General features: G+C 39.5%; 1 protein-coding gene across 6 annotated transcripts in view; it reads right to left on the reverse strand.

Annotated features, from left to right (window-relative positions):
- LOC6583963 (nostrin) overlaps positions 1 to 24,490 on the reverse strand; it is a 32,945-nt gene that overhangs the window by 1,087 nt on the left and 7,368 nt on the right. The window contains exons 1-6 of one of the 6 annotated variants that reach the window (XM_032732042.2): positions 12,600 to 12,707; positions 2,209 to 3,910; positions 1,970 to 2,055; positions 1,033 to 1,258; positions 222 to 971; positions 49 to 159 (exon numbers count right to left, since the gene is read on the reverse strand). In XM_032732042.2, coding sequence (XP_032587933.1) covers positions 49 to 159; positions 222 to 971; positions 1,033 to 1,258; positions 1,970 to 2,055; positions 2,209 to 3,906 — 2,871 coding nt within the window. In that variant the 5' untranslated portion in view covers positions 3,907 to 3,910; positions 12,600 to 12,707. Of the gene's footprint in view, positions 1 to 48; positions 160 to 221; positions 972 to 1,032; positions 1,259 to 1,969; positions 2,056 to 2,208; positions 4,052 to 8,560; positions 8,722 to 12,599; positions 12,708 to 17,231; positions 17,484 to 24,490 lie in introns of those variants that run through there. The other 5 variants (XM_015161355.3, XM_015161356.3, XM_002009587.4 and 2 more) reach the window with 5 other exon arrangements.

The following is a 24,490-nucleotide window of genomic DNA, read 5'->3' on the forward strand; positions in this document are numbered from 1 at the left end:
TTTCAATATACATATATATTTACATATATATTTCCTTTCTTAGCTTACCTGTATGTGCTGGGCCAACGGATGCGTAGTACGCGGCTTGTGATCCAGCTCCAGCAGCGCCGTATGCAGCTTCAAGCGTGCTCCTTCCAGATAGGTCAGCATCGAGCGTATCTAGAGTGAAATCTGAGTGAGTCACAAAGCACAAAGCATTAGCTGCAGTAGATAGAGCTTACGTGATAGAGCTTGTCGGTAATATTCTGATGCTCCTGATTGTTGAGCGACTGGGACAGGCCGCGCAGTCCGTCTCGGGAGCGTCGCTCGCGTTCCAAATCCGTTTTGACCAGCTGCAGCAGTTTGATCAGCGAGTGCTTGCGCCGCTCCCGGTTCATGGCCAGCGTTGTGTGCTCACAGTAAAAGTCCGGCAGTAGCTGCTCGCTGGGCCCCTCCGAGTTGCGGCGTATGTTGCGCACCACTTGCATATCCTTGGCCACGTTGCAGGCGTCCAGCTGCTGCTGCAGGCTGCTCGTCAGGCTGCCCAGAATGGGATTCATGTCGTTGATGAGGCGAGCGTATTGCTGCACAAAGTTGTGCATGTTGCCCACGCGATGCTGTTCGCTGCTCTGCAGCTGCGAGGAGCCGCGCAGCACGGCCATCTCCCAGTCGACCCGGGCGCGCTCGGCGCGCACACAGAGCGTGTAGTACTCGACGTCCGCCCGCTTGACCGCCTCCTCGGCCTTCTTGCGCTTGTTGTCCAGCTTGGCGCAGTCCTTCTCGGCCGACTTCAGCTCCTTCTCGGCGGCCAGCTTGTTGGGGCCCTGATGCAGCAGCGCTATCGACGGCGACTTCTGTATGCGCACGTCCAGCATCGCATCCTGCAGCTTCTCGTTCTCCCGGGCGGCCGTGTGCGAGGCCTTCTTGGCCTTCGCCTCGCTCACACGCCACTCGCTCAGCACACGAGCCGCCTTGTCCACATTGCTTTCGACCTGGTCAAATGAGCTCCGATTAGATTCGATGATCGATAAGGGATTCGCTTGCAGCACTTACCGCTTTGCGTGTCTTGTGGTGATTGTCCACGACTGTCTTCAACGGCTTCACCAGCTCATCGGTCAGCGAGACTGCCAGCTGGCGATGGATGTCGCTGCGACTTTCCATTTCTGTAGCAACACCACGCCAGGCGTCCGCCACGCTGCCAGGAATCTCTCGACCCGCTTTGTTCAGTTTGTTGGCCAACTTCGAGAGCGACTTTGAATAGATCAGCTCCGAGTCAGCACTATATATACATATATGGAGGATAGTAAGAGAAATATATATATTATTATCTGGAAGAGTTGCTGCATTAAGAGGGTTCCAGTAAAGAGATCCTAACTGCGCTTTACCATGGGACTTATTTATTGAACAACTTTTCTTCAAGATAGAGTTTCTAAATCAAGCTTTCTGATAATAGCATTCAAATTTGTGTATTTGAAAAAACCGCAAGTATCAAGTATTTGAAATATGAGTCTTTCCAAATTTGGGGCGTAGGGGCGTGGTATTAAAATTCCAAAAATTGCTAAATGCTTGCATTCATTACACAAACCTACACAACGAATCTGAAATCTCTAGCTCTAATGGTATTCAAGCTGTTCTTAAAGTTAATTTATGGAATATTATCGATAATAATCAAATGGAATGACTTATCAAAAAAAAATAATCAATTCGTACTGCCTATAGTATTCACGAATATACATTTAAAATTTCAAGTCTGTTGCTTTTGTGGTTTACGAGATTAGCAGGTTCACACAAATGGACGGACAGACGACATGGCTATATCGACTCAGCTCGTGAATCTGATCTATGAAATATATTGTATATACTTTATGGGTTCTGCCATGAATCCTATTATACCCTGATATAATGTCAGGGTATCAACACTAATCTCAAGAGTCCTCTATGGGGATTTTTAATATTATCATAAAGACGGATTCCTTTCCATAGTACTCACCGCTCTTGCAGAACGAATATAAGCTCTTTGCTGAAGTCGCCGCCCTGTTTGACATAGCGTCGGAGCTCCTCGAAGCCGTTTTGCCCCTATTAGAGAGGAAGAAACAGGGATAGAGAGGGAGAAAGAGAGAGAGAGATCTATCAGTATAATTGTCAAGTATAAATATAATAAATGTGATATGAATGATTTATTTAGCCGGGAATGTGGACCAAACAATGCTCTAGCCTCTCTAGCTGTACCTCGTCTTTGAACCGTTTGGCATTCGGGGACAAGTCCTCCTCACTGGGGTTCTGCGACAGCGAAGGATCATAGTCGGTGCGCTCGGTGACATCCTCACAGCTCTCGGTCATGTCACGACTGCGATCCGGCGACATCGACTGGCGGTTGCCACTGGCCGTGGACTGATTGAGATTGACCTTGGATTGGGCCACGCGCTTGAGTGGTGTTTGCTGACGCACCACCTCCTTGAGCTTGGTACTCTCCTCGCCCAGCCAGTGCTTCATGCCGTGCCAGCCCTTGCGCAGCTTCTCCTTGTTGTGATTGAAGCTGATCAGGCGCTGGTTCTTGTTCTTCAGCAGTGTGATGCGACGCTCATTGGGACGCAGCTGATCCCGATGCGTGCAGTACTCCAGATCGATTTCCCGATTGAAGTCCTCCGTCTCGTTGATTTGCCGGGTTATCTCCTGCAGCTCGTCAATGGACACGAACAGATTTTGGGCATTCAGGCTCGTATAGCTAACGGACTTGAGATCGAAGTCAAATTCATCCGTGATGCTGATCTGGCTGTTGCTCAACAGGCTTCTGCTTCTGCTGCGGCTACGGCTCCTGCTGCGGCTCCGGCTGCTGCGGCAGCTGCCCAAGCTCTGTTTGGAGCCCCGCTGCGATGTCAGCCGCTGCAAGGAGTCAATGCTATTGAAGCCACCCATATAACGGCTCGGCTCGGGCGTCTGAGTCCCTCGCTGTTCACGCTGCGGTGTGCTGTGGTTCTCCTTGTTCTCGCTGGCCGCCAGGCTCAGCTCGCTGGCGCCATATAGCTCCGGCAGCTCGGGCAGATTGAGGCCCAGCTGCGGCGGCGCCGTCACGTTCAGGTCCAGCGTCATCGACGGCGACTTGTGTAAGTAGACTTTCAGTTCGGAGCGATGCAGATTCTGCACTGATTGCGATTGCTGTTGGCGGGCAATGCGCGGACGTCGAAAGGGCGGCTCAACAGAAGCTTCTGCTGCTCCTGCTCCTGCTCCTGCTCCTGCTGCTGATGCTGCTGGCGGTGCTGGTGCTGATTGTGGTGGCGGCGGTGGTGCTGACTGTGGTGGCGGCGGTGGTGGTGTGGGCGGCGGCGACAGCTTGTGATCGGGCTGATGCGTCGGTGTCTCAAAATGATCAATTTCGATGCCATCTCCGGCTGACTGATGATCCGCCTGCGGCGTGCCACACGCGTCCACAAACTCCTCCTCGTCGGAGCTGCGCGGCGTCAGGGTGCGCACGATGGACGATGTCTTGGCAATGCCGCCGCCGATCTGCTTGAGACGCGCCTCGGTCACACCGAAGCGATCGGTGTCCAGGGTTGTGGTCGATATGAGAATGGGTGCCCCGATCTCCAGGCGATGATCCTCGGAGTTGCTGCCGGTCATGTTGTAGCTGCCGGTGGCCAATTTGCCCGGCGAGCCGGAACGATCCTTGCCGGAGCCGCCACCACCCGGCAAGGTCATGCTGCCTAAGTGGCGGCGGCTGAGTTTATTGCCCAGCACCGAGTACCGCTTGATGCGTGTGAGGAATCCCTTTGCACTGTTACCATTATTATTGTTGTTGTTGTTGTTGTGGTTGTTGTTATTGTTGAGGCTGTTGTTGTTGTCCGCGGAGGCGTTAGTGGAAGGAATTTCGGCCATTGCCGCATTGTCCTTGCCACCCAATTTAAACTTATGCACACGCAAATGATTCATCGTTCTGCGCGAATTATTTAAATAAATATTTTAGATTAGACTTTCGATTCAAATTCGATCTAACGGCACTGCACGAGTCTCGCATATGCGCGTTCACATTGCGTGCGCACCACTAATTGTCGAAAAACTGAGAGTGGAGAACGCAACTGGAACAGGCGGCAAGTGCAGAAGCAAGCGACAGCAAGGCGAAGTGGAGAAACGTCGGAGCCGAAGGAAGCCAAAGCAAAAGAATAAACACAAATGATGAAGGTTTTTTCACATTGTTGTTGTTGCAGGCAACTCGGGCTGACTTCGAAAAGTAGCACGACTCCTCTACACCCTTTAAGCGATAAGAGTACGGTAGCACCAAGTAGTATATATGTACATATATGTATGTACATATAAGTGTATAAATTAAGACATTAAGATAGCCATACAATAAAATATCTTACAAAGCATACATATATAATACATTTCGAATTGAGCTGATAGATTTAATTAATCGCATTCAACTTATATGCTCGAAATACCCTATGCTCATAAAACATAAAACGCGAACAACGCTAGGCCGACGCTCACCTAAATATATGTATGTACATATGTACATGCTCAGACACACACACACTAATAAAGAATTGGTAAAGGGGGAAAGAGCAAGCGAAACATAAGAATCAGCTGCAGTCAAAAAAGAGCAATAAAAGAGACACAAACACACTTTCGCTCTCTTTCTAACAAGCAAGTGTTGCATTATTTGACCCCTGCCTATGCTGTCAGGCTTACATGCATATGTATGTATTCATGTACACACACATTAATACTCAGTTTGGACATGGCGACCCGCCGAACACGACCCCCCCTATCAGCGCTCTTTTGCTCCACTTTTAGTGCAGGTAGAGATTACAAAACTGTTTGTTTATTGATCCACGGCGATGAAGGCAGCGACAGCGGACAGTCAAAGAGTGCATTAAGAATTGGTGTGGAAGCATAAAGAAGAGGCAGAGGCGAAGGCAAAAAAAAGACAGTGGTAGATGCAGAGGCAGAGGCAGAGGAAGACCACAGCTAAACAGTGATGTGCGTTTGTTTTGTCAATCGCTGCGTTGGCATCGGAATTGACAGCAACTGCGCCGCCTTCAGCGACGCGTCCGTCTTCGGCGTTTCTCTATTTTGCTTCTTAAGCATCGACATAAACAATGCATGCACAGCTATGCCACACACGCATACATACACATACATATATATGTATTGGAAGATAATATTTGGTATGCTACCGAATTATGGCTTTTATACCCTATTTATAGAATATCTGGACAAAACCTAAATCAGATGAATAAAGCGTAAAAAAAAATTATCTTGTATATGATATACATACATATTAATATCCTATATATCCTATACGTATGCATATACATACTTATATATATCTTGTATGCATGTATATTTATATAAATTAGTGCAGAATAGCAGGGTATATTTTGGCTGAGCATTATTAGCAACCGAAAATTGCTTGTTCTTTGTGTCATTTTCGTTTCATTGATTTTGCTTGCAATTGTGTTGGTAATTATTGAAAATAATTTATTTATGAACTATTTACTTTCCAGTTAGGCGAGGTCGCTAAACTGAGCTTACACGACTATCGCATGCTCTGCATACCAGCATTTATTTATTTATTTATTTATTTTTTTTTTCAGATTTTTAATTTGATCTAAATGAATCGTTTTTGCAACTGTAAATAAAACAAATTTTACTGTTATTTAAACAAATACATATTTTGAATTTACATGCTATCTATATGAATATGTATGTATGTATGTATGTAAGCTACGTGCTTTTCGTGATCAATGCTAAGACCAAGCACGCCATCAAGCAGACTGCTATGTATGTATGTAGTTCTATCATTCGCTAAACGATACACTGAGAAAAAGTTCATGTCTGTTAACTGAGTTGAGCCACATACATATATGTATGCATGTTGATTGTTGTAGTTGAAAAGCTTTTACAGTTGATATTTGATGGCATTTTGAACTATTTAATAGAATTTTGCCCAGTGTATAGCTGTACGTGCGCTTAAATACACGTATAGGCATGCATATTTGTTTGCATATATGACTCTATTTACAGATAAATACATATGTACGTATTTATGTTTATACATACATACATATGTATGTATGCATGTACCTGCGTCAAGCTTACAATGGAAAGTGGGTGGACAGCGTGGAGGAAGGGCAAGGCGAAGCGAGGCAGAGCTGCCAATTAAATGCGAACTTTAAAAGCAACTGTGGCTAATGGAGCTTTGCACTGTTTGCTATTATGAAATTTCAATACACGCACACACACACATATGCATATACGTATATGTATGCATGTATGTATGTATCCATGTGATCGGTGTGCACTTGTACCATTCGCTGTAAGTGAATATCGACTTAAGGTGCCAAGGTACGGGCTCGTGCCCGGTTTCGGGTTCGGGCTCGGGTTCGAGCTCGGGCTCGGGTTCGGGTTTATCTGGTTATTAATTGCGCTCTGCTTGCAACAGTTAACGCTTTTGCGATTTCTATTCTATGATGCCAACAAGCGAAACCGTAGTAAGTTAAACAATTTAATTACATTTTGCTATTGTTGATATTACTGTTGTTGTTCTTGGTGTTGTTGTTGTTGTTCTTGGTGTTGTTGTTGTTGTTGTTGTTGCTGCTGTTGTTGACTTTCATTGTTGTTAAAGCTAATTGCATTTGTAATTTGCAAAGAGAACACGTGAACACATGTTGGAAAATTTAGCTCAACTAGCGAATGCCCTGATATTTGAAGCTTATCTAAGAAAGTCTGAGAAGTTTTATTTTTCATAGAAATTCCAATACATGGAACAGTTCTCCAAGCTTGGAAAGTGCAAATCCCTATTTGACTGATTTTGATAATTTTTGAAATATGCATAAAGTACTGGTTGGAACGTGTTATGAAGTAGAGTATAAATATTTAATGTATATGCATGTAAATTTAACGGTGAAAATTTCATGATATAGCATAATAAATTTGAGTCTAGACGAGTTAATAATGATTGATCTACATTAAGGTACTCTATGTGCATACACTTATACATACATATGTATGTAATGCCTTATAGATAATAACCATATATGAATGTTACATATACATCATTAGAACTGTAATATCTTAACTATACATATCCAAAGCAAAGCTAAAATAGGAGTTCTCTATAAACAAATTCCATGTAGTACATACATATAACAGAATATACATACATGTACAGTATAGTGAATATACATGCATATGTTGAATATCTGTAATATTCATATTTTGAAAATTCTTTCCTTTCTAATCAAAGTGGAAGGAGGTCAATTTAGACCAGAGAAAGAAAAATTTATGAAAGACCGAAATACAATATATGTATACGTATAACTCTATGTACATATATATAGCTTTTATATGTGCATGTGCATGTGTGAACATGTTTTTCCACGTACATCCTTTATCTATATATAGATATCTTCCACTTTTTTAACGTAAACGTACATGTATATACCTCTTACACATTTTTAGCCTGTATTAGTAATCTCATGAGCGGGTATTGAGCAGTCGTTCATGCTCACTTGTTTATATACAGATAGATAAGTCGATAAACAGAGTAAAGTCTAGTTCTCGTCTGGTATTAGTGTTAGTCTGGGAGCATCGCAGCAGCCTTTCGCCACTCAATCCCGCCCAGCTCCAGCCAGCTGCTGATAGAAGAAAGGTTAACAAAGAGAAATGCTGCGAGCGCAAAGCACTGATGTGGCACGTATCTGGCTAATGGAGTGCAACTTGAACTGGAGTGTGACAAGTGAGCAAACAATTGAGCTAATGAACAGGGCCCATATCTGAGCAAAAGTCGGCCTTAGATGCAGTCAAAGGTTTTGCCCTCACCCTCGCCCTCGCCCTCGCCCTTGCCACTGAGTTGGCCAACAAGACGAAGGGCCACTTGAGGCAGCCGCATGAACCTGCTGAAGTTGCAGCAGCGACTTCACAGTGGCAGAGGCTAATTGCACGGGGCGCATCGAGAGGCCGCTGCAAGCGAAACCCCGCAATTATGCGAGCTCGGCTCGGGCTCGGGTCCGGGCTTTAAAGACAAATAACATAAATTATTGCCAGACGGATAACAAAAAAAAGCAGAAAAATAAAATGAAATGAGAAAAAAATCATCTGAAAACAATCAGTGGAGTCGCGGCTAGCCGCAGGCACTGCACTCCGCTCAGCTATAAATAGGCGCGATTGCAATTGCAACCAGAGGAGCTGTTGCTGCAACAACAACTGCAACTGCAACAACAACAACACCTGCCAATTGAAAATCCTTTGCGGCATCCCTTTTTAGCCCAATTGCCCCCACCCACAGTGTTGGCAATTTATGCTTAATAAATAGGACGTATAATGCCATAGCCACAATTTGTGGGCGTGGCCAGTGCCAAGGTCACCGCCTGAAGCGAACGTCCCTCCTCACTTGCAACAATGTTAAGCAACAACAGCCTGGCTACAGTCGACTGCGCGCTCTGTTAGTTAACAGCGCTCTGTTACGCTCTGGTTTGTGGTTTCTGGTTTCACTTCGTTTAGTTTAGTTTAGTTTAGCTTAGCTTAGCTTAGTTCAGCTTAGTTTAGTTTGTTTAGCTAGAATAAATGAGCTTGGATTTACCATTTAATGCATCTGTTAACGTTCGTCAAATTTGGACAATTTTACTGGAATTTGTATTATGGATAATTTTTGTTTAGCTTTTTACCAAATCTCGTACATTAAATATGAACTAAATTTACAGTCAACTGAAAGCGAAAAGGCAAAGAATTCGACTAGACGCTGTATTCCAAAACTGATTGACAGTTGAAAAATGGACTACTGTGACATGGCTATATAGATGTGTGTGTGTGTGTGTGTGTGTGTGTTGTGTTTGAATATATCGAGATAAAACTAAGTGATCCCATGCCACACTAATGTTTTCTTTGTTAGACGCACAGCTTCCAGAAGCCCATTTCCAAAATTAGATCATTGAGATCATTAGATCATTAGGAAACTATGCCACAGCACGCCCCAGTTCGCCCCATTTCCACTGGAAATAGTATATGTAGAGCCATCGATGGCTGCCAACGCTAAGATTTACTTAACAAATGAACTTTAGAGAGTTATGACAATCTGTCATAAGTGGAATCAAGTAATTCTAATAGATGTGTTTTCGTTTTGTAGAAAATCATAAAAACTCAGCTAGCTCTATTCGAGCTCTATCAAAAAATACTCTATATCTGTGCACACTCTGTGTGACAATCATTTTTGCTTGAGTTTATTTCTTAAATTTCGAAATTTATCTGTTACTTAAGTTGAAAAGAATGAGACACGTTCTATGCAGTTTATCTTATCTGGAATAGAACTCACAAATTTTTCAAATTTCTCTAGGTTTCTTCGCTGGTTTTGCATCTTTGAGTTTCGGTACGATGTGCTCTATATATCTCAATAAGTGCTGCACCATAAACAAATTGTTGTTAAAAATATATTCAGAAAAGCCAAATATAATATATATATATATTTATATGTATATAAAACAAAATAGATTTATTTAGGGTTTTTCTTCTGATTGCTTGACCTGTAAAGTCCAAGCCAGTAACTCTATATAAAATTTGATTACGAATTTTTTGCCTAAGAATTAAAAGCAGAATAGAATAATAGAACATAATAATACTTGATAAGAAATCTGCTTTAAGCAAAAAACTCTAGGCAGATAGTTTAGTAATAGTAATCCAGTCATAGATAGATATCTACAAATAATTGGAAAAAATGCGTGGAATGTAAAAAGAGAAATTGATTTTTTCTGTTTTTAAGTTGTGCTCGAAAATCACACACCAAAGTTCTATATATATGTAATTCTACAAGTGAGTATGGAAAATAAATGAGAGACACAAAAAGTCAAACATTGATAAGCAAAAGTTCTATATATTCCACAATCAAATGTGGAAATTAGTTGGAATGCTAAGAAAGAAGAGAAATTTAAGATATTTGTTAAGTTAATTTCGTAAAATATTTTAGTCAACGATTGATCTACGAAAGCTCTCTCTCTCTCTCTCTCTCTTTATATACATGTGTACAAATATGTAATACAAAATTCTTTAATTCCACAATTAAATGTGGAAATTAAGTGTAAGCGAAAATAAGAAGAGAAACTGAGGTATTTTTCGAGTGGAAAAAGTTCTGTACAAAATTCTTTTGGATAAAAGTTTCCCATGAATGAATATGAATAAACAGACATGTATATAATGAATAAATATGTATAAATATTGTATATATATTGTCAAATATTGCAGAGCATAACATGCACATTTAAATACTATATATATACATATATTATCGGCCCGTTTTTGAAGTGAATTCGGTCTGCGGCACTTTCTGTTTCACTTAAGCAAATATTTTTGCAACTTATCGCGCAAAAATGTTGCGACAAACGCGAAAGGTCGGGCGGGACGATCACAATGTGAGATGTTCACCTAATGAGGTATATTTAATTGTTTTTGTTGTTATTGTTGTCTCTCGAAATTCGTATTATTTGCACAATGTGATAATAGGTGTCGGTGTCGGTGTCGTTGTCTCTGTGTGAGTGTGTGGGGGCCATGTCATAACACTCAGAATCGGCAGTTCATTTAGCTATTTCAGAAAGAATTCTTATATCGAAACATTCTTGATAGTCGGCCAGCGGCTGTAGGACGTGTTTGTCTAGTATTTAAGTTGTCCAGCACGAGATATAAGGAGAGACAGAGAGAGAGAGAGAGAGATATGCGTGAATACGTATATTTGGTGGGCGATAGGAGTCGGGTCTCTTATATAAGCCAGCTGATTAGCTCCAGATTGCGAACGAGATTGCCAGTTTTATCTTTATCTTTATCTGGCAAAAAAAATAAATAAATAAATAAATAAACTTATATGTAGTATCAGCTAGAGAGCCAGAGATCTGCAGTGACTAAGTGTACGATCGTACATCAGATTTTCGTATCACATGTTTCGTTCCGGAAATTTGTAGCGCTAAGTCAATCTAAGCCACGCGAAAATTGTTTACGAATTGTAACAAACATGAGATGTGCGTCACTTAACATAATTAACCTCAGCGACAGGGCAGTTCATGGGGTTCAATCATTGCTGTTGTAAAGTTTAAACAATTTACAATCGGGCGAAGAGTCAATGACATCGGCCAGCGCATAGCAATCGGCAAATGTCAGCGTTGGCCGACAGACAAAAGCTGCTTGCGCTATGTGACAATTGCACTTCTTACCTCAGCCCATTCACACTCACACTCTCACTCTCATTCCTTCTCCCTCCCTTCCCCTCTCTCACTCTATGATGACAATTGATTTTGCTTGTTTTTTTTTTTTTTTTAGAAAATGGGCAGCATTGGCTGCAGTTGTATTTTGATTCCAATTGGATAGACGGCTTATGCTTTGCTTGACCCATTGGAATGTTGCGAGTTTTTCTATTCATGTTGTTCCGTGTTGTTGTTGTTGTTGTTTGTCTTTTGTTCGATCGAGAACTATGCATGTTGGATTTATGTCGCTGTCATTCGATGTTGCCTCTTGTCCAACTTTGTTGTTATTTCGTTCGGCAAAAGAGCGAGACAGAGGTACGGGGATAAAGAGCGAGAGAGAGTGAATGAAATAAAGAGGCGACTAATTAACAATGCTTGGTCCGGTCACAAAGAATTAACTAACGGTTACGGCGCTACATAAATTGATGACTAGAACAGACTCGAAGGGCCTCACGGCTTATGCTAAATAGGGTCGACAGCGAAATGATGGCACAGGGCACAGCAAGAACATACATACATTTACATATATACATACATTTATATCTATATCTACATATATCCATGAAAATAAGAACTATGTGAGATAGAGCGCCCAAATACCATGAAACTGCTACCGTTTTATTGTGTTCTATTTTGGCCGAAAGTGAAACAAAATAATTGGCACAATTTCAAGAGCCCGAAATGTTTAGATTTTCATTTGGAAAAAAAAAGATGTGGATCATCATAAAATGCATTTGGCTGCCGAAACAGAAAAGCAGAAGAAACACAAAAACATCTCATGGAAAGTGCAGTGCGTAAAAGCCACGTAACGACTAAAAGATACATTTGTATCTAAATTTGTTGCATTTGCACAAGATACAGATCTTGTAATTTGTCACACGTCTGACCATCATCAAAATATGTTCAATGTTTTTTTTTTTTTTTCTTCTTCTGTTCTCATTTTTGCTGCGCATCTCTCACAAGCTCAAGTTCTGTGCGATCTGAAGGTCGGCGAACATGGGCGGCATTTATGGGCTATATCTATAGAGCTGAGAACATGTTTTGATTTGTCGATACAAATGTTCTTGTAACGGTAATGTGCAGCAGTCACTATAGTCTATAGATAATAACAATTGTTATGGGCTCTACCAGACATGGGTTTTGCAATCTGTTTTGCTCTTTTGAAAATCCATTGATTTCGCGGACTGTCACAGGTGCGGGAACCATTAATCAAAGCGAAAATGAATAATATAAATTAAGAGTTAGATCACACTGCGTTTTGTTGTTGTTTCTTCGCACATTTGACACAAGCACAATAATTAAAAACCAAAAAAAAAAAAAAAGATGAAATAAATAACAAAAAAACTAGTCCAATTTGAAAATTAATTTACGCGTGTGCGTTATGTAAAAGCGAATTACCGAAAATAAACGATATTTTAATGAAGTGAACACAGAATTTACGTCGACGTCGACGACGGCGTCGGCATTTAATGCGCCCCTCGCGGCCGCTGCGTATCCCAACTAAATTTAGAACGGTTCACAAATACAGCTAAAATACGTCGAGGCGACGTCAACGACGCACAACGGCAGACTAAGCGCAGCCAACGGCAACCTTAGCAGCAGCAGCAGCAGCAGCAACAGCAGCCACCGTACGTCGCAGTAGCAGCGACGCGTCGACAGCAGCACCAAACATCAAAGCAGAACCACAGAGAACGTTTTAAGAGCAGCTGCACAGATACCCTAGCCAGGGCAGCATAAGCACAACTCAAATAGACACGTTGGCAAATTTAGTGTAAATTGATTGATTTTAATTAAATTAGCAACTCAAAAACTATCATTATATTTATATAATTATAATTCAGAGCAGCTACTTAGCAATTCATCATAGAAATTCATCTTCTCACTTGGCCTGTCATATCCCATGCCGCATGAGCTGGCACGGGTAGAGCGCGCTGAAGAGAGCAAGCATTGCGCCGAGCGCTTAAAAGAGAGAGAGCGCGAGAGCGTGAGAGCGCAGGAGAGTGCAGAGTGCGGAGCGCAAGCGCATCATGCCGGTTGCTGCTGTAGAGACGTGCTTTGCTGTTGACCGCTGCAGCGGCGCGACGCAGGAGAGCCGCTACACCTGCTGCGCTGCTGCGCTGCCGTTGCTGCTGTTGCTGACGTTGTTGTTGTCAACGCGTAGGCCAAATATTTGGACGCGGCTGCACTGTTACGGTATAAGCATCTGTCGTCGCAGCATGCAAAGCGGTATTCGTTGATTGGGCAGCACATATACCGTTTGCCATTGCGCACCGTGAGGCGAAAGCTATTCAATCTTATTATAATATTAAATTCTTTATTGTTGGCTTTTTATTTATTTTTAACAGATTTGCTTAGTTGCCTCAGAGCGGTTTGCTCAATGTGTTGCTATAATAAATTGTTTTATTTAGTCAAATGTTGGCAATTAATTTTTAATGGCAAAATGTGGTTCATATACAATACAATACAATATACATGTTCAATATGTTGTACTTTTTTTATTAATATAGGAAAATCGAAAATTGCTTGTTAGTTTCATTATAAAAAGCTAAAAAACAGCTTTTATTATGTGTGTGTTTTTTTTTTAATTCATTTTTATATTGCATATTTTTTTATTACATTAATTTTTTTTATTTAAACACGTTTTTAACTTCAATTTTACATATTTTCTTTATTAAAATGTTACATTTATTATATTATTTATTATTATTATTTTTATTTTTTATATATTTAATAACACAATTTTTACATATTTAATTCATTAACTTTAATTTTATTAATATATATATTTTTTTTGTTTTTGAACTCAACTTTTACATATTTTCCTTACAGACAATAACCACTGTGCACTGGCTGTTACAATAATTTAACCAGCTAAATGCACGTGCTGCTGCTGCTGCTGTCGCAGTCGACGTCGCGACGCCTCGTTGACAAGTACCGGTATTATGGGCAATGTCAGTTGCAGTTGCATAACTGCTGCAAATTTATGCTGCTTAGCAGCAGCCATCGCAGCTTTATGCATATGTATGCTGAGAGATGATCATATATGAATGCATGCACATCTACGTTTGTATGTATGTGTGTATGTTAGTGCTGTGTCGTTACATTAGCATTCAGCGCGTGATTAGCACTAACGGCGCAGTTCACATGACGCTGGCGCTGACTGCGATGCTGGCAGCGGCTGTTACTGCTGCGGCGCGGCGGCTGCACTTGTTGCTTGACCGAGATTCGCAGGGTTCTTGCACAAGCTAACAGCAGCCACTGCTTCTGCATACAATAACAAAAAAAGACAACAACATCTTCAACAGATGTGACAATAATGGCCGAAAAGCCGTTAATCGGGTTTGTTTTGTGTTTTTGTTTTGAATTTTTTTGGGTATTTTTTTTTGCATTTAATTTTTTTTTTTTTTTTTTTTTTTTTTTGCGGCAACGTTTTATTGTGAGCTTTGTATTTTTTGACATTTATGTGACAATCTGTTGTTGATCGGAAATAAAAAAAAACTTAATTAAGCATTGCAACTTACTTTGGCAGGCATTGTTTGGTCTGTGCTGAAAATGGCTTGGAATTGAGCTTGAGCTTACCTGGAAATACATAGAGAATACAAAATGAGAATGTTATATGATGTCCATATGTATATGTTGGCATGTATGTGGTTAGGATATGTTTTGATTGATTGATGGATATGTGGGAATTTAATTATGCTTTGATCTATGATAATACCAATACCATTACCAATACCAATTTCCAATAACCTTTAAAGCTAATACTGTTTACCATTTATTTATATGTTTTATTATGTTGAGAGGGCACCTTAAGAGTATTGTTTATCATACAATATATAATTATAATTATATGTACATATGTATGTAGGTAGATATCACTTGGTATATTTGTATATATTTTCAAAGCAATTTCATGCAAAGTCGATGTTTTCCAATGTGTCATGCCCAAAATTTAAGGTTCCATGTATAGGATATTATTAAATTTGTTTTGTTTATTTAATTGTTACAAAGAATTAACTCTAGGTAACAAAGTTTGAAGCCAGACGAAAATAGGATATATAATTGATCGTTGTTCCAAATGCCAAAATTTGCTTATAATAGCTCGAAGCTTGTGTAACATGTATGTACTTTCTTTTTTTTTAACTATTAAAGTTGTAATGATCATCTAGTCTTGAGCTACTCTATTACAAATACTTTCAATACAATTTTTCTACTGATTGATTTGCTGATCTATTTCATATACATCTGTGTATGTATTATCCACGGCTATATTATTCACAATTCAGATTAAACTTTAAGATCTAAATAGTATATATATCTATTTAAGCGAGGATATGTCTGTAGTTATGGATATACATAAATAGAGGAGTTCGAGAATCAATTAAATCTGAAACTGCAGAATGTAAAATGTAAAACTGTTTTGTCGATTCGCCACGCCCTCAATGAGCCGAGATTAACAATACACGAAATATCTATGCCTTGGTATACGCTATAAAAAATTTCTAGCCCTTAGTTTAATTTTGCTCTATAATTTAAGGTGGTAGAGCACAACCAATATACTCTTTTCATTTCTTGAGCGAGTATAGAAATATTTCGGTATTATTTTTATATCCAGATATAAAAAATCATTTGTAGTATATTTTTAGACATATAGACAAAATATAGTAAGTTAAACTAAACACTGACTAAATCAAAGTTAACGAACTTTTGCAAAGTTTTTTCAGTTGAGCAAATCGCTGCACGAGTGGCGCCATCTAGCTGCGAGTAGTGGCAATGCTGAAAGCTTGCATTGAAAGCTTTCGTCAGCTGTTGCGGGTTAGCTTAAAGCTAGTACAAGTCTTGCACCTGCGCAAACAGCATCTTAGCTGTGTCAATGATTAATTAACAGGTGCGCGATCAAAAGACCTTGCAAAATATTTATTTGCACTGGAGAGATAGAGCGTGCGAGAAAGAGAGAGCGAGAGAACGAAAGGGTGAGAGGGTGAGAGGGTGAGAGACGTAGTTGTAGTAGGAGGAATGCTGAAACAGGTAAATGGCTCTGAGTTTGTAGAGACGTTTGCCATCTGTCATTGGAGCATGCGAATGGCTTATAAATAAGTTGCACTTAGTTGCTAAATGCCGAATGGCTGCTGGCAAACGAGTTTAGCACTAACATAAAAAACCAAACACACACACAAACACACACATAGACACACCTGTCGGCAGGCTATAAACAATAAAACAATGATAAGGGTTGGCGGGGGTAGCATGAGGTTGTTGATGGCTTGCCCAAGACATAATCAAATTAATAGCCAATAATTGAGTTTGGATTCGAATTCGAGTTTGAGTTGAATGAAGTTGAGTTAGAGTTGAGTCGAATTTCAGTTCGAATTCAGTTTAAGTTGAGTTCGAGTTAAGGCTGAGTTGAGCTGGGGTAGAAGTTCAAGTTCAAGTTCAAGCTGAAGTTGTTGGTCGAGTTGCAGTTGAATTTGAGTTCGAGTTGAGTTTGAGCTGAGGTGGAGTCGAGATTGAGTTCGAGTTGAGGGTGAGTTCGAGTTGAGGTTGAGGTGGAGTTGAGTTGAGGTGGAGCTGAAGATGAAGTGTTTGGTGGATTTAAGTTCAAGTTAAATTGGAGGCGGTTCGAGTTGGAGTTGAGTTCGAGCTAAGGTGGAGTCGAGGCTGAGTTCGAGTTGAGTTCTAGTTCTAGTCGGGGCTTAGTTCGAGTTGAGGTTGAGGTTGAGGTGGAGTGGAGTGGAGTTTAGGTGGAGTTGAGATTCTGGTTGGTCGATTTCAGTTTAAGTTGAGTTGGAGTTGAATTTGAGTTCGAGTTGAGTTTGAGCCGAGGCTTAGTTCGAGTTGAGGTGGAGTTGAAGTTCATGTTGTTGAGTTGAAGTTGAGTTCGAGTTGAAGTTGACTTCAAGTGCTACTTGAAGTTGAGTTTGATTTTGAATTCGATTTCTTTGTGGACTTGATGACGATGGGGTTGTTTGGCTGTTTGGTGGCACACGTAGTATGGAGGCGACGGGGGGGATGTTCGTGTTCAACGCTTACCTGCGCATTACCCATTAGAGCATCGTCTTCGATTTCAGCTGGCATTAGCTCGTCGACATTCGCATACAAAGCCTCCTCCACTTGATCTTGATGCTGATGCTGCAGTTGCTGCTGTTGCTGTTCGTGTTGTTGTTGTAGATTTTGTTTCTTCTGTTGTTGCTTCAGATGCGCATTTAGATTTATCGCCGATTTTGATTTGCTTTTGGCGTAGCGAGCGGAACAGCGCAAGCTTTTAAGTACGCCATTGGCAAGCTTTTGTCAGCGATAGAGATAGAAAGAGAGAGATAGAGAGAGAGAGAGAGAGAGAGAGCGGGTATAAGGGGTATGGGGCAGCAAATAGCAAAAGGGGCGGGTTGGGGGTTGTTGGGCGTAAACTAAATTTAAGTAGCATTTCGATATATATATAGTATATGAGTTTTATAATCCGAGGTGCAAATTGCGATGACTTAAGCTCTAAGTATTTTCTGCTGCTCAGGTATTGGTGCAGTTGCTGAGGAGGGGATAGGGGAGGCGGGCAGTGGAGGAGTATGGAGTATGGAGTGTGGAGTGTGGAGTGTGGAGTGTGGAGTGTGGAGTGTGGTGTGGGGGGTTGTTTACTCTGTGCTATCCACTTTCTATTGGCCAGACGTGCCGGCATGTGCCATGTTCAGCGGCCAAGCGGTGTCACTCACCGCGCTTATGCCCAAAACTATGGCTCTGCCAACTTCCGGCACAAGTCGACAACAACTGACAACAACAACAGCAATGTCTAACAACAACTGGCTGCATAAATGTTAGGTTAGATACCCTGTCGCCTCTCGACTGGCCATTGATGATTCAATGGACTGCGTTGCAGCGCCGCTTTCTATATATAGACATATGACCGATGTTGGCAGCGATTGCAAAATGTCGATAAAAATCAATGAACTCGACAATTAGCAACAACAAAATCGACTTAGTTGAAATAATTAATGAATTGCTAAGCACTGCGCATTTGCGAGCAACAACAACAACAACAACAACAACAACAGCAACAGCAGCAGCAAGAAAAATAACATTTAAAGAGCGTAAACAATTGTTGCGCATACGCCGCGTATGCCCTGGCTGATGTTTTTGATGTGGGCCAAACAATTAAGCCGCAGCGCTGCCAAAAGAAAGTTGATGTGGCAACAACATGTGGCACGCCCCGCCTCAATGTTGTTGTTGTTGTTGTTTGTTGTGCAAGGGGAATACAAACGAGTCTGACCAGAACCAACAACAGAACCAGAACCAGAACCAGTCACCAGAGCCAGTTCCATTAGCAGTTCCATTACCAGTTCCATCGCCAGTTCCCGAATTCGATTCAGAACCAGCCAAACAGTTTCGATTGCGAACGGCAATTAGCGCGCTAACTATTCGCTGCAAAGCCCCGAGTCGAGAATGTCGCGCTCGAAGCGCTGCACGTAGCTTCAGATTGCGCAAATTAAAAATACAAAAAAAAAATAAGCAAATTAAAACGAATAATAATACTAAAAAACAAAAACAAACACACACACACACAATACACAGACCCATTGACGAATTGACGCGGCAAGCTTGTAAAGTGTAAAAGCAATTATTTGCTAGGCGAGGGGCGTTTGACAAGTATATATAGTATTATTGAGGCAATTCATCTCTACCTATTCCTTTCTGGGGGTACTCGACGAGCAGATACCCAGATGCCTGGGCAGAGCTGCTATCTCTCTTCTCTTTCCATTCCACTCCGCTCTGCTCTTTATTAATTAATTTATTAAATTTGTTTTCTTTAACAATTTTTATCTTTCATTTCTGCTTCTCTTCTCGTCTCTCTTACTTCCTTTCCCTTTTCATTCTCTTCTGTTACATTTTCCTCTTCTCGACAATTCTCTTTACTTCTTATTTTGTTCTTTTCTCATTCTCTTAACATTATTGCTCATTATTGTTTGCTCTGACACTCTCCTCAGCCTACCATCTTCTATTCTCTTCGCATGGTCTTCTCCTCTTTACACTTCCCATTCTCTTTTTTCTCGCTCTTCTCATATTCTTTTCTTCTTTAGCCATTTTTCTCTGTTCTTAACATTCTATGCTCCCTTTCTCTTTCCATTTAATCTCTTCTCTTCCCTTTCGTTTCTCTTCTCGTTGCTTTATCATCTCTTCACATTCGGTACTCCTCTTACATTTTTCTTTTCTTCTCCTCCCATCTCGTCCCAATCTTTTCTGCCCTTTTGTCCGTAGTCTATCTCTTCTTCTTAATCTCAGATCGCTTTTCTCCCTGTTAGCTCCCATTCTCTTCTGTTTGAACAACCCTCGTCATGGCACATGGCCCCTGGCATAGTTCGAATTGCATCTAGTTTTACACTCCACTGGGCATCCAATGTGCCCTGTGAATGTTGCTCAATGAGAATACCCTGGGCAGACGAAGGGGCCGAGTCGGCTGGGCTGTGAAAAGTGGGCGGCATTCGATTCGATTTGATTCATCATCGTATCGCTGACTAATGAAAATCTAATCGATTTGTCACGCTCCTGTTATCGATCGACACTAAATTCAAAGTTCAGCAAACTGTCTGTGGCCCAAGGCGAACTGCGATAAAAACTAGCGCAAGAGTTAATTATTGCAATCTAGCACAGATTTCAGTAAGATCGCGTTCAAGCTGAAAACTATTAATCCAAAGAGCAATAAAACTGTTCAGGGAGTGGAACTAAATCGATCGATCGACGCAATGCATCGATATGCAGATCTGTGAAGTAGCAGATTTTAATCAGAGTCGAGATCAATGTAGTCAGGATGATGCAGATATACATATATCCCTACTTGATTGATATATGTATATATGCAGATCTGTCAGCTAGGCGAACTGAAAGTGAATTTAGATTGAGAACTACATGGCATAGATTAAGATTCCTCATCTCTAATATCTAGTCTAGAAATTGATTCCATATTATGAATGATGTAGATGTATACATATTCTTGAACTGAAAGTGCATCTAGATCCATAATTATAGTATATAGATTAACATTCATCATCTCTTATATTATAGCTAAAGATTATTTAGTAACTCAGTTATTTTCTGTTCTCAAAAAGCAGCTAAAATAGCTCCAAAATATCGATGACTTCATCCAATTTCACTTTTTCCATTTTGTCGTCTAAGTTCTTTGTATTCTAAACAGGCAGATTTCCCTTTTACAATAGACATGTCTTATATGAAATATCAAACTAATTTATCATATATTTATTTACAGACAACTTTATTGATCAAATAATTGAGAATAGTATCCAATATATAGAATACAAATATTTTAACATATATTATTGTTAAGTATATCGTATATATTCTACTTTAGGAATTAAATATTCAGTGATTCATTGCTAAGAAAAATGATTGCCAATGCATTATACAGCATTATTATTATTACTGTTATTTGTGTTTCATATTCATTGTGCATTTTATGAGTGCTGCTATTTAATCGATATTTTTACGACTCCTGATTGGAATGGATTTTATTTGTTGATTGTTTGTTGGCTTGGCTACTTTTAGCGTTTTTTTCTATATATTTTTATAGGGTATTATCTGCCTGTACATTGCATAGTCGAAAATGTCTTTGACCCTTTTCTACATTGCAGCATATTTATCGAGTTTGTGGCAATTTGTTTACTTCATATAATCAATTCATCAAGCCGATTGGGCGATAAATCTTTCGCAATGAGCTTTCCAGAATGACGAATCCTATTCGTCTATTCTTCCTGCTCTCAAAACTCAGATTAGTCATTTCACTCTCACACAGCAACAGCTGCGACTGCGTTCAGAGCTATATATGTTTGTCTCTCTCTCACTCACTCATACGCAGTGAGCCTTAGAGGATATTGCATTAGCTAGAAATATGCAACGTGTAGCTAAGACACAAACCTTTTCGGATAATATTCAGACAGCAATTCTCAGCCTCACTAATACTACTGCAACGGCAGCAGGTAATTATGAAATGGGCAAATTAGCAAAAAGGTTGAAATAACTTATATATTATATAGCTTGCTTATATATTAGATATGAGAAATCAGATATAAATATACATATATAAAGGGCAAGGGGATCAGTTTTTTTTTATATATATTTTACATCAACAGCTTTCCATACATTTAACTATTTTATTTATCAATTTAAAATTGTCTAGTTATTATAGAATATTGTATTAAATATGGAAAGGGTATTCTATGTTCTATCTATTACATTAATATTATATATAGAAAGCGTATTCTATGCTCGACTTATTTTATATCAACAATTAGTCTCACTTCATAGTTTATTTATGAATTTAGGAATGTTTTGGTAATAAAAACTCTGCCTGATTAGATATAAATATATTGTCTATTGTGGGTCAGTGACAATTGCACACACACATACATATACCTCCAGCCACGCCCACCACGTTGACAATCATTATTTGATGTGTGACAAATTGCGCGCTGTTGAAACATTTCATTTATGACCAAATTCTGTGCAATTGTTTGTGAGCAGCAACAATTGAAGGCATTCAGCAAAGCGTCGAGAATGACGGCAAAGTAAATACCAATTCAGCCGAGCTGAATGCGCGCTGAGCCAAGTGAAACTTTTCCGAATATCTATACCTCTCTTTCTCTCTCTCTCTCTCCGTGCACGAGTGCTGAAAAGTATGCGAGCTATCATTGTTTAGAGATTGCTTTGTCACAAATATTTTCAACACAATTTGAGGTACAGCAGAAAGTTCTGAGTGGAGAGTGCACGACTAGCAGATACCCTGGACTCTAAGCCAAGTTGATATATCAATAATGCTATGCTGTCTGTATATATATATGTATACATCAAAAGTGGAGAGTGAGCTCTAACTTGAGTCTATATATCAATTATTCTATGCTCTCTGCAGTCATCATTGGTGGGAAGTGCACGACTAGCAGATACCCAGCACTCTAAGCAAAGCAGCTGTTTCAATCATTTGATGTTCTCTGTTTGTATACATTTGTGGAAAGTGAACGATTAGTAGATACCCTGGACTCTATGTAGAGCTGCTCTTTTAATCATACTGTATTTTTTGTATATATGTATATGTACATCGGGGGTAGGCAGTGCAAGACTGGCAGATATATATTTCAAACATTCTATGCTCTCTGTATATATTTATATATAAAGATTGTGAAGTGCATGCCGTGCAGATACCCTGGACTCTAAGCAAAGCAGGTGTTTCAAGCACACTCTATATTCTCTGTATATACTGATGTATACAATCATAGGTGGGAAGTGCCTGACTGGCAGATAGCCTGCGCTCTAAGCAGAGTTGCTATGCTTTCACACACACGCACACATAAACACACGCTCTGCTTACTGCGCAGTTCACGCAGCGACTGCACTTGAGCTGCGCTCAAGGTCTTTACTGTGGGAAATTAATTGTTCAATAACTTTTTAAGATGCATTTCAGTAATGAGCGCAATAATGACATTCAGATATGTGCATCAATTTGTATTACGTTAATTATGGGAGGTAAAGGAGGTTGAGCTATGTTTAGGGAGTTAACAAAATTCTGTTTATTTATCACAGGGATCTAGAATTTCCAACCTTAAGATTGATTCAGCTCATCAGATCAAAAATATAAGTAGACGGCACTACCTCTGAAATACGTTTTTACAGAACCAATATGCCCAAAATTTCCAGTTTTAATGGGTATAATAAACAAGCTTAACTAGTTCAACTCGCAGTCAGGGAACCGAACTTATTTATATTTATTTATTTATTGTTTTTTTTTTTTTTTTTTTTTTTGGTTACAATAATAAAAGAATTTATTAAAGCTTTACCAAATATAAATCAATATATTCCGATTTATGGTTCGAAATTAGCTTAGAATAATTTACAGTCAACTTGAAATGCGAACTCGTATCTCCTCAGACTTTTTTTTTACATAATATAAAAAATCCAATTTATTAAAAATAAATAAAAGTTTTAAGCCTGTTTCAATATACAAACCGGTTCGAGACTTGAATTTCAATATGTCCAAAAATGTTTAATCCAGAAACAATTGATTTAGCAATACTATAAACAAATAACTTGAAAGTCAATCAATAAATTTATCTAATCATATTCCGAAAGATGCCAATTTTAGCTAAAGATTAAAGATCACAGATATTATATTAAACAGAAAGGCATGAGTGATTACTGAATGAAGTTAAGAAAAAATAGAATGATTCTACAAAAATATATTTCTTCCTTTACAGTTGATCATGCTTTAAGGAAAGTATTATGCATGTATTCTAAAGTGTTCTGTATTTATATCTAATAAATAGTGAAGCGAAACCATCATTTTTCTCTATCTCCCCCCCCCCTCTCTCTCTCTCTCTCCCTATCTTTCTCCCTCTCTCTCTCTCTCCTTCTCTCTCGCTCTTTCCCCTCTTTCGCTCTCTTTTTTCTCTCTCTCTCTCTCTCTTACTCTCTCTCTCTCTCTTATTCTCTCTCTCTTTTTTTTTCTCTCTCTCTCTCTCTCTCTCTCGTACTCACTTCAATTTATAGCAATTGAATATTAGGAATCTGGTTGATCAAGCTATATAATGGCGATAAATAATTTATATAACATTATTTTTACATATTTTATCATACTAAAATTTAAGTGCAATATATAACACTTGAAATGGCCAATAAATAATTACGAAATACGTTTTAGTAAATATGGAACCACTATTTACAGAAATTTCAAGTGACATGATCTCGATGTATTTTAAAAAATATTTTATATTTAAAATATATTTATAAAAAAAAAAAAAAAAAAAAAAACTATAATGATTCTATTTATATTATACATTTAAATATATATTTCTATATATTTAAAAAAATCTACAATCATTCGCTATATTTATTTCAACATGTTATATTATATATTTAAAGGAATTCCATATATTTTTTTTCCAATTTTAATTTCTTATTTTTTCCAATTGATTTTTTCTTAGAAATCTTTGGCCTCTGGCCCATAGTGCCTCAGCCTCAGCCTGAGCCTTATTTCGTCTATATATCAAATCTAATCTATTTAGCTGTTTGTCCGTGTGCGTGTTCGTGCTCACGCGCTCACGACTTTTGCTCCGCTCTAATGCACAATAAATACGTTTATCTTCTGCTCAAGCTTCAACAGTTGAATTGGCCTGTTCTGTATTTGGTCAAAAGCCCCAACTCATGCGGGTGGCTCTATAAATTTCTACTGACAAATGTTTCAGACTTCTAATTGTTGTTGCTTGTTGTCAGTGTGTTGTTGTTGTTGCTGTTGTTGCAAATAA

Source organism: Drosophila mojavensis, unplaced genomic scaffold (genome assembly GCF_018153725.1).
Source record: "Drosophila mojavensis isolate 15081-1352.22 unplaced genomic scaffold, ASM1815372v1 contig_136, whole genome shotgun sequence".
Classification (NCBI taxonomy): Eukaryota; Metazoa; Arthropoda; class Insecta; order Diptera; family Drosophilidae; genus Drosophila; species Drosophila mojavensis.